The sequence below is a fragment of the Neodiprion pinetum genome, chromosome 6, assembly GCF_021155775.2.
Source record: "Neodiprion pinetum isolate iyNeoPine1 chromosome 6, iyNeoPine1.2, whole genome shotgun sequence".
NCBI lineage: Eukaryota > Metazoa > Arthropoda > Insecta > Hymenoptera > Diprionidae > Neodiprion > Neodiprion pinetum.
The window spans coordinates 19,501,404-19,517,319 of NC_060237.1; the positions used below are offsets into that span (position 1 = coordinate 19,501,404).

Genomic DNA, 15,916 nt, shown 5'->3' on the forward strand with positions numbered 1-15,916 from the left:
AATCGATTAATCGCACAGCACTGTTATATACATTTATATTTAGCTGACGCGATCGATAGAACCGTTAAACTTCCTTGGCCAAAATTTTCCACACGTTTCGATTATCATATGGAAAAAGATTCGAGTCCTTACTTGTTGTTGTTTGTTACGTTTGAGTTATATGAAGGCGGCCAAAGAATTCCTACATACAGCACATTTGGCCAACAGAACTTTTATTATTCGGGTTAATCATCCACCCGGTTACCCCGGGAATTTTCGCACCCGCTGACGTCAAGGAAATTTTCCAGATTCCTGCACTGAGAGAAATTATTAGTTCCGGTTACCGCTCTGTCCTTAACTATTTTCATTTTTTACCACAATCGAAAAATATAGTTCTAGGTACAAAATGGAAAATTAGTTTTCTAGCTGTTACCGGAAAGTCTAGTATCCGTTACTATTTTTTCTCATTACGATCACTGTTACGATATTTTCTTGCAACTGTTGCAAAAATTTAATGCTTGTGCAACGATAAATTGACGTTGAAGCCTTGTTTAACTAAAAAAGTAGAGTAAACCGAACAAACTGATTCCGCGTTGCAATTACCAAAAAAGGATCGACGATAGCGCAAAATGGTTAGGCGTACCTCGTTTTTCGTAATTACAACAATATTCAAACAGTTTTTTTTAACGATACCTGTTTTGCGGAATTTTTCTAGTTACTGTAACAAATGCAATTTGTCTCAGTGTGGAACCCCGGCCAGGCCATCCAATTCTTCATAATATGCCAATAAAAAGCGGCAACGGTTTAATTCACGTTGAGTCAAACTAATTAGTCGTATTCAATTGGCTGGTTAAGGAAGACCAATCACCGTTGTTCATGCCTTGCGAGTTTTGCAAAATTTTCGCCGCATCTAAAAAGTGGCCCGCATTTAACTTGTCGTTACTGTTTCAACATCTTTTCAATCATTCTCCAAGTATATCATAGTTATCGCTCTGTTAATGATATTAAACAGTTTTCAAAAAATGGCTTTCGTCATTTCACTCATACGAAATAGGCTGCACTCTATCAAGTTGAAGTTCAGCGCGTCCGCAAGTGCCGTTCGATGTCAGACTTACAACCTCACAATACTGTGCTTGTAAAAACGGTCACGTTGCTCGCAATCGCAAGATCTTACTCCAAGTAAGTATCTTCATATCAAAAAAATATGCCATGCTTTTGTTGAATTTAACTATTCTACTATTTTTTATCGGTTTTTTTTTTTTTTGCCAACCCAGCCTTTTAGCGCAACTTAAATTAATCGTTTAGTTTTTAGCACTTTACATAAAGGCGATCGAAATGCTTTTTCATCGGAATAGTTTTTGTTTGGTTCAAGAAATTTGGAAAATTGTTTGCTGTAAATGAAACTGAATTGTATTTCACGATGCAGTGGCAAAGGTCATTTTCTTTTTTCATAAATTGTTGAAAAGTTTGTCGTTGATTCGAAGATATCGAACGTTTGGAAAAATATGCAACGAGTATAAAAGAGGAGAAAAGAAATTCGTTATAAATATAGATGCAAAACCTTGAGCTACTTTGTCGCAAAAAGCCAGCAAATTATTCGCTGCATATTCAAGCGGCATTTTCGATCGGTGTTAATCCGTTCACTTTAAAGCGAAAACGTTAATTCAAAATGCCATTATTTAAGTAAAGAAGCACTCTTTGGACGATTTTGAGATGTTTTGGACATGTTACAGAATTGAATTTTTTTTTCAAAATTAAATCTTAATTAATCAAAAATTATTAACATTTGCTGGTTATTGCAACATTAAATCTTTAGCTTACTTACACACATATTTTTTCAGTCAAATAAATCTTTAACATTAATTTATTCTTACACCCCCATCAAATTATAAGTAATAGTCACGTAAAATATAGTACGAGTGACCATTGTAAAAAAGAATATTATCACCAGCACAGTAAATTTTTCGGTTAATTAGAGAATCGAAACGCATTTTTATTTCGTATGAAGACAGGGCAGGGTTGAAGTTCCGAATTGGAAAAGTTCCGAAACCACCTAATTCCGAATTATTTGGTGGTGAAGCTTGAAGTAAAGAAATCAAACTTTTATGAAACAACAAAGTTTCAAATGGTCGGAAAACCAACGGCTCCAGTTTCAAAATGCAAGATAGATTTCGATACAGCAAAGTTCCCAAAAGTAAAGTTCCAATAGAACAAAATTTCGAAAAATAAAGTTTCGATGGAGTAAAATTCCGAAAATTAAAATATGCTCAGTCAGCGTAGTTTACTGAACGAGTGGGTGTGAAAAATCAGAAACACCGAAAATCAGAATGACCAGGCTTTGGAACGTAAAAATATCAAAACTCCAAAACAAAGAAAAATCAAAGTGGAGAAATTTCTACAAACTAGAAATCCACAGAATTGAAAATCTTCGATCATTTACGATTTCGATATTTCAGATTTTTAAATTTCGCACTCAGCTTCGCACTTTCGGAACTTTGAGCGTCGGGTTTCAAAGACCATTCGAAACTTTGATGTTTCGTCAAAGTTTGATTTCCTCACTTTAAGTTTCGCCACCAAAAAATTCGACGTATGGCGCTTTCGGAACTTTTCAAATTTGAAATTTCAATCCCGCCCCTTCTTGAAGACAGTACAATAACCACAACTGCAAGAAATTTCTCTCTCGGTGCCGGGATTGAATTTTTGAAAGATCCAAGAATAATGTATCCCAACTCGTGCTCGCGCTTGACGGTAAAAAACGCGTATTATTGGTACCCGCACCGAATGTATGTATGTAGAGGAAAGTACAGCCTGAGCCAGAGAGTCGAGTGATATATTACACTCCGCAAGCTCGCGGAGGCGTCGCGACGCGACGCGGGGGGCGAGTTAAGCATGTGAGAGATGAAAAAACTCATCGAGCGGAGGAGTATGGCCCCGTTTTTTTATTTTTTATTTTTCACTTCTGTTACCCGAAAAGTTGAAAATTAATTCGGTTGATCCAAGCGCGTCTAGATCTTCATCTTTTCCATTTTCTTTACATAAATACAACCCGACGTCTTTCTGTCTTTCCGACGTCATAACTCCAGAACTACCGAACCGATTTTGATTCTTTTTTTTTCCCTCTCGATAGCTGTAACGTCTGAATAGATTTTATACACTATTTTGTTACAACAAGATCGATGGTTTTTCGGATACAACGATATCTGTTGGTCAAATATATTTTCAGTGGAGACTTCAGTCTCCATAATTGAAAAAGTTAATTTTATGGAATTGATGGTAAAAAATTAAATAACAAAGGATGGAGGTAAAAGTTTTGAAAACAAAAAATCTTAGGTAAAGGTAACAGGTTCTTTGGCTGCCGAGGCACAACGAGTTTCGTGTTTGAAATACTGACAAAAAATTTCCCCCGCAAGATTCAAGATGTTGAAACGATAACTTTTTGTTATTAAAACTGATGAACGAGTTTTTTTTTCTTTTTCTTTCTTTTTTTTTTCTTCTTAATCACGATATCGTCTAGATTAAAGAGACCAACTAACAGTCCGGAAGGCGCATCTTGATTCTAATTTTGATCAGGGTAGAGGGAAAAGATCAAATATTTTCGTATAATCTATTATGAAATACGATGTGAGTGAGCTGTGGTGTCTGACGAGGGAAAGTGTTAGACGTTATTGAAAACCTCCTAACCCAATATTTGAATGACCTTTTATTCATGGGCCCGAGTGTATACATGGTCGATGATGAAGTGTATAAAACAACCCAGCGGCTTGATCGAGTTTGAGCATCCGATCATATCACGCCTACATATATATTTTTATATTTCTAAGCGAATCTCTGAACCGAAGACATGGATATACGTATCAAAGACGGGGGAAATTGAAATGAAATTTAAATGCAAATAAATGCGATGCAGTTTGTCAGCGAAAATCGTCTGCATCTCCTGTTAGATATACCTATACTATAATCGGAACGACGAACGATACGTAGGATACCTAGACGTAATAATATGGGCTGCACTAGAATTGGGTGAATCGATACGTGGTCATAAACTATTAGGGCATAGCTGCAGCTGCCTGTGCGTATGGGGCATTCCATGCGAAATCGATCTGCAATTATTTGACCCTCAATGTTTTGGTTTTTGATAATACATTTTTAAGTCATGATTATGGAACATCCAAGACCCCCGATTGATTTTATCTTCAATTTGATTTTTATGGAATCATTTTTAAGTTAAAAATATTCAAACCTTCTCAGAGGTCCGCATTACTTTCAAAATCTTGACAAAATTCTCAAGAATTTTATATCCTATTATTTTGAAATTGGTACAAAATGGAACAATTTTTTTTTTCTTTTTTTTCTGCCAGTTTCTCAAAAGCTTTGAAAATTTTCATCGATCCGAATCTGTGTGACTTTGTATAAATACGTGTCTTAAAGATTTTGGAAAAATCTCGAACTATTAATTTTGCCTTTCAACGCATTTTAAAATAATCTCAAAAAAAAAAAAAAATTCTTGAAAATGTGTGGTAAATTGACTTGTATTTTCAACTCAAAATGAATGTCATTTCAAGTAAATTAGACGGAAGAAAATAGGTACAAAGATTCTGCAGCTACGCGTAAAGAGTTTGACAAGAATTAAAAAACCAATGTGGGTCAAAATAGAATTATTTCGTATGGAATGCCCCCTATGTACACACACACCCTTACACGTGCAAGTATAAAGTCGCAAAGCGACGGGTGAAAATCTGTGTGAATAAGATCGTGGAAAAGCTCGAGATCCGCGAGCTCAAGACGTCTCGAATCGCTTATCGGTAAGGAAACGATAAGCGGAAAATGGCCAACGCTAAGGAAGGAGTAAAACGAGGAGGGTGAGGAGGGAAATAAGAAGGGAAGTAACTGGTCCAACTAGACATTCGGAGGCGGAATCGGTGGCTATGCTGGGGTGTATCAACGAGTCGGCCGAAAGGCGTGGTCAGAGGAAAACCCGAGAAATGACAATACATACATGTTTACATACCCGACTATGCTGTGTGTGTCTTTCACTTCGGGGTGTTTTTCGGACCCCAAACCATCTCGACCTCTCTCGACCCGATCATCACTCGCGACCCGACCGAGTCGAAACGAATTGAAACGCTTAATGCGGCCTGAAAAGACGGAACGAAAATCCACGATGCTTTCACCGTTAATGAAACATCGATGAGACGAGGAAATACAGTTTCGATAACTATTGTTCTACCCCGTCATTTCCCGTTTCGCGGAGAGTCTCAAGGGAATAAATAACGTTTCCTAGCTGAGTGCCTGCCAAAATGATCCCGCTGAATAGTACATTCCCGCACTAGTGCACTAGAATCAAATCGAAATATCTACACACGCTACGGCAAAAGGTGTTTCGATTCAATTCCCGGAATTGCAGATTACGCAACACAAGTTGCGCATACCATTTTTCCTGAGCGCGCAAAATTCGAGTCTTCGTGCTCTGATCAGTGCGCAAAATAGTACATTACCGCACTAGTGCGGAAGTCACTTTTTCCGCCAGCTGCTCCGTCCCGGTTTTTAGGTAGAAAAAAAGCGAAAACTGTACGTGTATTACAAAAAAGATATTTCGATTCAATTCCTGCAATAGCAGATTGCGCAATTCGTGGCTTTTTTTTTCTAACACTTTTTTCCCCAACTGAATGCGCAAAATAGTACATTCCCGCACTGGTATTAGGAAGAATAGTATGTGCAACACGAGTTGCGCAATCTACTATTTCCTTCACCGAGATAAATCTATTATGGTTACATCGCAGTTCACTAATATATTTTCATTCCGAAATATTGAAAGTATAACGATTCCTGTTTTACTATAATTTTCTAATCACTTTAACGAACAAAATCATTCTCATTGTTGAGTATACCGTGCTGTAAAGATCGACGGTACAGTATCAAGTTATTTTAATAATCGTGAAAATTTAGTCGCTATTTCTGCTCGGTATAAAGCGTATATGGTAAGGAGATTACAGTGAGAGCTTTTGAGTGTAGTAACTAGTAATAACAATTTTCCGAACGGTCTCATATCCTCTTCTCAAACGAATTGGTTATATCATTTCGAAATGCCGATAGCAACCGTTTCATGCCAATGCAACGCTTCATTCCCTGTGGAAATATCACTGCACGTTTCCTTGAATATAATGCTTATTCAAGTTACAAATCTCAAAAATCAATCAGAAATACATCTGAAAGGATTACAAGGAAGGCTGTTACAAGTTAAAATAATACGAATATTCGGTGAAACGATTATGATTTTCTGAGATAAAGCATCGTGATTTTGAAAATCCAGTTAACTTTTCTTCAAGCCATTGAAGATTCATTGTCGTTTCATAGAAATGTAAAAATCAAGATTTTCAACGTCTTGGACCAAAATCTAAACTGAACCAAAGCAAAATGCTTGACTTTCAAGCAACTTGAGAGTTTTGCACTGTTCAAAATATGAACGCATAAGGTATTTATCGTCGCTTGCCGATGAAAAGATTCTTGTGAAACTGTATAAAAAAAATCGGCAGTATGCTACAAATTTCAAGTAAAATAATAACTCAACTAAAATTGTTCCAATAAAAATTTTCCCTCTTCCTCGCTAATCTTAAACAGTTTTCCTTACACCGGCTGGAGGTCAAAGAACTGGCAATGAGAGAAATAAAGTTAAGCCAGCTAAATTCTGGGATCTTGAACAATGCACTTGGCATTCGGTGCAGCGGATAGTGAAATGCATTTAAACCGCGGGATACCCGGAAAGCAAGGCGGCACCGTGAGGATGAAAAATTTAAGAACCGCACCTCGAACGCTGCAAAGGGCTCTTCGAGTTAATTGAGTTTTTCCACTTCCAGCTTCCAACTTCTCCTCGTGCGCGGATGTTGTTATGTCCCGTACACCTTCGGGTTTGGTTTTAGAACCCGAATGTCATGAATACAATTAACTTCGAAAACGAGCGTCATTACGCCCCCCGATACCCCTAAGCGTCAGCACTTTCCTTGATTTCTTTAACAAAATTACACCAGAGCAGACTTTTATAATCGCCCGGATCATTCCGAACAGCCGTGCTTAATTCCCGCGGACAATTTAGTTTCGAAAACGCAAACGACCCACTTTATAATAATACAGTATATAAAATTTAATTACTTGGAATAACGTGTTGGACCGAATCCCCAAATTATTTCGAATATAATCCGTTTCATGATTTTTTTCTGAAATTCATAATTCTTTCAAATTCAAACAACAAAAATCGCTCGTCGTGAATATTTTTAAGAACGTAGCTCAAACGTTTGTGTTATTCTTAAAGATAATTTTTAGACATTTTCAAAAGTGAAATTTATAGATTCCACACTGTTTGTTTAGCCATTTTGGTGAAAATTTGTTTACATACTTTACACAAGTATACAAGTTTAGCGAAATACTGAAGATTTTCACAATTTCAATTAAATATATAAGAATATATAAGAATACATAAGCGAATTCGTAATAAACGGACACTTTTATTACGTAAATTAGTCTGATAATCAATTTTCCATTTTCGATATTCAATTCCTTTGACCATTTTCTTGAAAAACAAAGTTTATCAACAATTCATCCAAGTTATCACATATTTGAAGTGATCGTAGGATTCGTTGAAAACAAAATTTCTCAAAACCTGATCTAACCTAATCTAATCAATTTGATTTATATAAGGCATTTATATCATAAAATATAAACGTAGAAGAATAGAAAATTTTACTTTCAGCCTGCATAAAACTGCATGATAATTTTTTTGCCCAGAAATGCATGTATTTAAAAAAAAAACATTAGTTCCAGGGTTAAAAACATTAATTGATACGTTGAAGTTAATCATCAGATCGCGGTTAAAATTTTATTCGTGAAATTAAATTTGGGGTAAAAAAAAACGAGGATAATCGAGTGTAATGTAAGATGACCAGAAGCCGAAAGCCGCGGAAGGTCGAGTCGAATTTAGCGAGAGGAATTCGTTCCTCGATGAGTCAATTATGGGGAGGTGTTAAATTAGCCGGAAGTAGCGGGTGCAAAACTAAACGGGGATAAGCACAGTGGGAGGAAAACCGTTGAAATCTGGAGTCGCCGTTTCGGTGTTTATTACGGGGTGAAGGGGGCTAAAAATTAGGCCGGATAAATCCAGGCGAATACTGTCCTCAAGCGTAGCGTAGCAGACGCTAAGAGGCTCGTTTGGCGATAAAAAGATATGGGGAGAAGAAAAAGTGGGTATAAAATGGGGGCGGGAAATGCTGAGGAGAAATAAACTGGCGAGTGTGATTAATTCGTTCTGGAATCGTCGTGTGAGGTAAAAAGTACAAATTTCTTGGCAAACACTTGCGACTTGCGAGAGGAACTCGTAAACGATAGACTGAATTACATTCTGTACTCTCTCGTTAATTGCCTGTTACACCGTGCAGGGGGCGAACGTTGCATCCCCTGCAGAACTTTGCTGACACGCAAACTTGAGTTTTAGAAAGTTTCGACAATTCGGAGGGAGATTTATTGCGCTATTCAACGTGAAACAATACGAAAGTTTTTGTGGGAACCGGATAAGCCGAGACTTTGACAGATTGGTAAGGTTCTGATTTTGCTGAAAACGAAGATTCTATAGCCTTTTTTTTTTCTTTTTTCAATTTCGAAGACCGTTCACCTGGCATTGTGTTTATAACGTGACACTTGGCGAAAAATTACTCCACTGTAAAATACGAAGATAAATAACACTGTGATAGTAAAAAATTATCATAATTATCTTAAAAAAGACTGCTTTACGAGATTAACTCTCTATTTCTCTCGAATGTTTATATTTATTATTTTACATTAAAGTGGTAAATTATTCTTATTCTTTACGAGTTCTCATTTGCATGCACTTGTAATGCAAGAGTTCAGGTTTCAGCGCAAATATTTCTAGTTCATATTTGGCTGCCCTCTGGCTCGACACTTCAAAAGTTGTAATTTATTAATTGCCATTGAAAATTGGTAAAATCAATTGTCTTCGATACCGTCAACTTTTGGCATCCGTACATATCGGCTTGCAAAATTGCCGTCTAATTCGATTTCTCAAATATCACATACAGTTTTGAAAACACCGATGCAGATTATTTCAAAAGTGCTGTATGATATATTATGTAGCGTTGAAAGTCTCGACACTCGTACCGTATTAATTTTCAATCGATTACCGAATCGTCCGTGGAAACCAAACGGCGCAAATCGAACGACATTCGTAGATTATTCACGAGTCAGCACTGGCATCAACTTTTAATGCCATCGAATTCGCGGGAAAAACGAGCATAGAAAACTTGCTTGAATAAATATGTCATTCTTATTCGCTTTTGAATAATGCAGTAGAATTCAAATGTATAAAGTACGTTATATGTGTCATTATTATCCATTTTTGGAGTAAATATAACGAGACGGTGAAAGAGATGAGAAATTTTGAGACAACCGAGTAAAAAGTTTTTCAAATTCGTTTTGAAATATCAACACCGAGTGTTAAAGATTTGGTTTTTCGACTGTCTTTTGAGCGTGGGCAAAACTTTATTAATCTCGTTTTATCAATCGATTCTTCTACATACTGTAGAGCAAAAAAATCAATGCCAAGTACGGGATTGTTTTTGTAATCCGTTTCTCTTTTCCCGCCCGAAAATTTATCCCGCAGATATTATTCGGAGTCGATATATTTATGCGCATGAATAATAAACATGACAGTAAAACAAATATATTGGTAAGGTGTCACCGAAGCTAGTCTAAAAAAAGTCTCCGTGACAACGGTAAAAAAAAAAAATGTATATGGTAAATTGTTAATGTAAAATTTCATCATACGAACATCTCTCAACCAACAAAGAAATAACATTGTACCCAGACTAGAAACTATTCTTCATCTATGATATTCTTTTTTTTTCAACAATGTTGAAATCGACGTCACCTTTCATCGGCAGCAATTAGCATCGGCGCTGCGTTGTAAGAAAGAATAATTAAGCGCTCGTAATTTCATCAAGTTTTCAATATTATTAATTTCCAAAAAATCTCCGAGTACAATAATCGTAAAAAAGTCGACGCGCGACTATCTCGTTACAAAATGAATAAAAAGTATCGATTCTCGGGCAGCCAACCTGCGTAATACACATTCCTCCAATTAACCATGGGTTGGTTGTCCCATAATTTCGCATTCAAAGGACGCATCGAGCCGCATTAATATCCAGTCGGCAGACAGTTGGGCATTAATTAATTGCCTGACAAACAAACAGACTCGCAGGGTGTATGACGTTAATTGTTAACAATTGCCGCATCGGTGTTCAGGATTCAACCCCTTCGGCTTGCATTGGGGGAGGGAGTCCGGTCTGATAACGCAGGTTCTTTCGATTCGGTGTAAACACCGATTTACGTAATTCACGCACGTTTCCACCCGCTGGGGGTTGGAGAAATTCGAGGCGAGGGGGGCGGGATTTCGGCGCGTGCCGAAATTCTACCTCATATCACAAAACTCGCCCTTGTTATACCTCCGTTTCTCACAATCCCTTTCTACCGGGGTGAATAGCCGAGCTTCCTCCTGCGATAAGACGCCCCCGGCTATATCAGATTTCACTTAGGATGCTAACAATCGACCTCTTAACTTATCTACACCGGTGTAATAACCTCGGCCCAACTATAATGGGACTCCTCTTTCCCGAATTGCCCATTTTTTACAACAAGACTTCACATGCTATACTTTTATCGCAATATGCCGGGTTTTCGTAGGATTTTCTTTAAACAAAACGTAATTGTTTTTTTTTTTTTTTTCTTCACCGTCAACCGTGTAACCCAATATTGTATATTATGGTTCTAATTATATTACAAATGTATCCGATCAACGATCAATCGGCAAAGTTTCAAAAGTATATAAAAGAACGTTAACGTATGTCTCGGAAAAGCGTCAAATCAAATTTCTCTGATTAATCCACGATACGTTCAGGAAATACTTTGAAATTTCGTACTTTGAAATGTACGTGAGGGTTTTTGAATATATTTCGAACGATGTTTTGACAAAATCAATGATAAATTTTCTCATTCAACTCGTTGAATAAATCTGCGAAATTTAGACTAAAAAAAAAAAAACAATTAGTCATCAATATAATTACAGCGCGACGAAATTACCAACACCTGACGAACAGGTTAATCAAATTTTAATAAGCAAAACAAATTGATCTGGAAAAAAAAAATCGCTGATAACGAGCAAAATTAAAACTGTGTATATAGATTTAAGATTGAGTGACTGACGTAAAAATCTGTCGCCTATAATAATCCGAATCTTGTTAATTTCTCAAGACTAAATATCACACGATTTTCTTTATTACGCAAAATTGTGCCAGCTAAATTTCACTGTGCGGTAATCCCGTGATGGTAATAAAGTTTCGCGCGCAGGTGAATGTAATTAAACGTCACCGAGGCTAAATATTAGCTGCGTGTTTTGGCGGAAAATGAAGAAATTTAATCTGTCAATACGTCGCTGAATTTTCGCGCCTCGACAATTTTGCAACGAATTTCGCAGCTAACCTTAATCGCGAATCTCTCTAATCGTAAACCTGCTCGAGAAAGTTTCTCGCGGCGCGTTTGTAGCGTGTCAGACAATTTTTTTGCGCGTCAGCCCGCGATCCATGGATCTATGGATCCGTTTTACGCAACAATGATAATTGTCCTACGGCTCGGGTCAACCAACCTTCTTCGTTCGGAATAGAGCGGCGACGGTGATTAGATTCCCCGGGATCCCGATGAGCATGAATAGCACGCAGCATCCGGCGGCGAAGTAGAGCAAGGAACGAGGATAGTCGGCGAACAGTTCCGCCAATCCCGGATCCTCCAAGACGTCTTCGAGCTGATAGTCAGAGTTATTTGCCCACGAGACATTGCTGGCCATCCAGTACTCCAGCATCTGGAAAATCGTTCGATAATGGTTGGATTTTAAAGATCCGACAAGAGGGAAAAGAAGCAGAAAAAGAAAGAGGACGAGGAGGGTGTGGAAAGCGATTAACCCTTTCAATCATGGCGGTAAGTGTTCTTACCATCTATTTTAGGGGAAGGGGGGGCAAAATGGGGTACCTCGAAAATTTCGTAAATGGTCAAAAATGTCATCTAGCATCATTTTACACCATTAAGGGGGTATTCTAGTGTAGAGGCATGAATTTGAGGTGTTTTTTGAAGTGCTATAAACAAAAAACAAAAAATATTTTTACCATCCATTTTTTTATCAGGCGTTTATTATTATTTCACGATTACAAAAAAAAAAAAACAAGTCAAAAAATACAAAATTGAAAGTGCTATGAGTTGTTGAAGTGGGGGGTACAAAAAAAATGGCGCGCCAATGTTGTCACGATTGCAAGCATTTTCAAAGTCAGAAAAAAAAAAAAAAAGATTATTAATCTACATAAATGCAGCTATCGTACTAACTAAAAAAAAGTCGAAAAAAAATTTTTTTTTGCCAAAGTACGGCTGTCCGAAAAAATAATACGTTTTTTTTGACTTTTTTGGACGTTTCTGAATTTTTTAAAAATAGTAAAAATTATTATTTCGTTATAATAATAGTTCGTGCGATAGAGACATGTATTGAGAAGATTCTCACCAAATTTCAAGTAAATCGGTTCAATAGAACTTGAGAAATCATGTCAACCGTTTTGAAAAATGTAGTTTTGAGAAAAACGCGTTTAAAGTTTCGAGTAAAATTCGTTCCAGCCGAGCCAGTATTGAAGACGTGTCACTAAAATAGCTATATCTCTGAAAATAATTGAAATTTTGACTTGTCCTTTTAAGGACACATTCTTGAAAGGTTAAGCTTTGAAAATATAAAAAAAAAAAATCGATTTTTTCAAATTTCTACACTAGAATACCCCCTTAAAAGCTTAAAAAAAAAACATTTGTATACTTTTTGCTAATAAATACAAATAAAAGAAATGGAAATAACAAGAAAAAACTTTTTTAAAATTATGTTGAGAGTAAATTTTATTACTAACGTTAATTTAATAAGTAATTATTACAAGTATTTTATTTACTTGAAAAAAAAATTCACTTCTTTTTAGGGGTAGCCCATTTTGCCCGCAAAAATAAAAATTTTTTTCTTACTGGAAATTGAAAATTCACATTATTTACGTTGTTTGCAACTAAAAAAAAAATGAAATTCTAACATGTTTACGTTCACAAAATTTTAGTATTTCCTTAAGTACCCCGTTTTGCCCCCCCCCCCCCCCCCCCCCTTCCCCTATATCCATGTTTTTTACGTTTAGAGAACTTGTCAACGTACGTTTCTTTTCGGTTTTTGGCTATATCTGATAGTACGCTGATAGGTTTTCAATATTCGAGAGTAATTATTCCGATATAACGTAGATTATTATTCTTAGAAACAAAGTGATTAAGAAAAATCGTCAAAATTGAAAGAATAATTCGTTTCCGTGAAAGTTACCCCTCTACATATATTCCAACATGATTTGCATAAATTGTGAATTTTTGGAGTCGCCGATTACGAATCTGAAATCATAATTTAAGAATTCAAGATGGCGGATCCAATATGGCCGACGAAAATTTCAAATTCGATCGAATCGGGAGAAAAAACTTTAACCAGGGGTTTTTTAGGTCGCTAATAACGAATCTAAAATCGAATTTTGAAAATTCAGTATGGCAAGTCTGATAAGCGATCCCGAAAATTCCTGTATACAATTTTTTGACCGTATTCGATCACATGAGAAATTTTCGTTTACCATAGCGGATCCGCCTTCTTAAATTTTTAAAACTGTTTAATAAAGAACATAAAATACTTATACGACGCACTAAATCTATGAATCAGAGATTAGATGTCAACTTTTTACTTCAAATCACATTCGAATGATCGAAAATTTGATAGATTTGTTCGAGCAGAATGTATTTTATTTCTGTTCACATTCGTATCGGTGAATATTCGATTATTCAAGATTGCACCGATATTGATATTGATTAGAAGAACAGCGATATTAAATGTAGTAGTAAAAATACAGCAAAAACGATGTGTTCCGGTGAATTCCTGAAAAATAGTTTTCTCGACGAATCTGCTAGATTTTTAACCGTTTCAAAGCGAATTGATGTGAAACATGACTGTATAAGCTTGTGTTTCTTTAATTTTTCGAAAAATCATCCTAACTTACGAATTAATACCTAAATTTGATGAATTCACGATGTTCAACTATCTCGTATAAATAACATAATGATAAGTTATTGAATTTCATCTCGCCAAACTCCTTAACACAGATAAACTTTAATATTGATATTATAAATCCCCTGTTGCAAAAATCATTTTCCTCAGGCGTAATTAAGTGTCAGAAATATTTGTTAAATTTCAATGTCAATGTTTTTTTCGCACTAAAGTACGAAACGTTCAGATAAAATTCCAACGAATCCAGAAATCTCTATTTCTGTAAACTCTTTCACTTCTCAGGCATTAGCTAACAATCAGCATTTTCACCAGGCAAAAAATAAGAATCCTAGTTTCTCTCACTCGTGTAGAAGTTGGTTGAAATTCAAGTGAACACGAATCAACAAAACTTCTTAAAATCAAAGTACCTACCTAACGTTAACAATCACCCCAACACGGTAGATATAATCGAGAAACAAAAAAACTGATTTAATTTTCCAGTCTATTGAAGAAGAATTTCATTTGCAATCATTCCGTGGGTATATTCACGTTATAAGTTTTGCAAATTGATAAAAAAGAAATATATAAAAAAAAAATTATAAATCGAATCCAGTTTAATTTTAATTGAATTTCCGTCGCCTGGGATATACGTCAAACCTCGGATCTAATCAAACGTGCCAAATTCAACCTCGATTCCAATGACATCTCAGCCTACCGACCCCACATACTTATCTGATATCATATCGTCATCATCCCTATCCGTCGAATTGAGAATAGAGAGAGGAAAAAAATAAATAAGTAAAGAGAAAAATAAAAAAAAATGGCAAGAGAGGTAAGGGAGGGCGAAAAAAAATTCAATTAGACGAAACTGGCAGCTATACACCGCGTAATTGTCCAATTCGAATGATAATTAACTCGTTTGACTCTACGGTACACACAACACCGCGTATCGTGTTTGATTACGTGCTTTCCTACAGTGGTTCGTGTCTAGCAGAACGTATAATTATTATCACGACACGGCGAGCGGAGGCGGGCATTAATTCCGGTAGAGATAATGAAAATTTTACGTTCACCTGCAGCACCTATCACCGGTTGCATTGTCCCTTCATCGTTGTAGAGATAGGTCCTATCTACTGTTTGTATGAATGTACACACACGGGGCGAATCGGGGTTTCATGCGAGGAAATAATTTTCGGGCTACGTGTTACGCGGTGAGACGATCCGAAATTCATTAGAAATATTCAGCGATTATTCTTCGTATACAACTGAATTAGCTGATGTGAAAAGAATGGGAGGCGTGAACAAAATTATGAATTTTAACTTGTTGCGGGAAATTTTTTTTTTTTTTTTTTTTCATCCACTCCGAGTATTCTTAACTATCACGTCATCTGGAATCATTGCATATTCGAATTTCGGGTTCATTGAAAAACAATTTTCGAGATGAAACGGTGAAAGTAAAATTCTGGTACGAAGTATTGAAAATTCGAATTTCTTCTATGCACTTCTAATTTTCTTGATCAACTACAACATTGTTCGAACGGTCTGAAAATTTCCCGGAAGATTCTCGAAACTTTTACTTTTCGCTTAGAACATTTCTATACGGCTTTCGTTACAAAGTTGATTAAAAAAAAAAGTTAAATGTTCCAAAAAACAAAAAAATTGACTCAAATCGCTCTGTAATGTAAACGGTCAAGAAATGTTCCAAGTCAAGAATAGAAGTTTTTGAGAATTTTTCGAAGATTTTCGGACCGTTCAAAAAATGTTTTATCCGACCAAAAAAAAATTGAAATTGCTGAAAAC

General features: G+C 36.2%; 1 protein-coding gene across 9 annotated transcripts in view; it reads right to left on the reverse strand.

Moving 5' to 3' along the window:
- LOC124220872 (uncharacterized) overlaps window positions 1–15,916 on the reverse strand; it is an 89,288-nt gene that overhangs the window by 45,460 nt on the left and 27,912 nt on the right. For all 9 annotated transcript variants that reach the window (XM_046630260.2, XM_069137467.1, XM_046630255.2 and 6 more), the window contains one exon: window positions 11,681–11,893. In XM_046630260.2, the coding sequence (XP_046486216.1) occupies window positions 11,681–11,893 (213 nt within the window). The remainder of the gene's footprint in view (window positions 1–11,680; window positions 11,894–15,916) is intronic.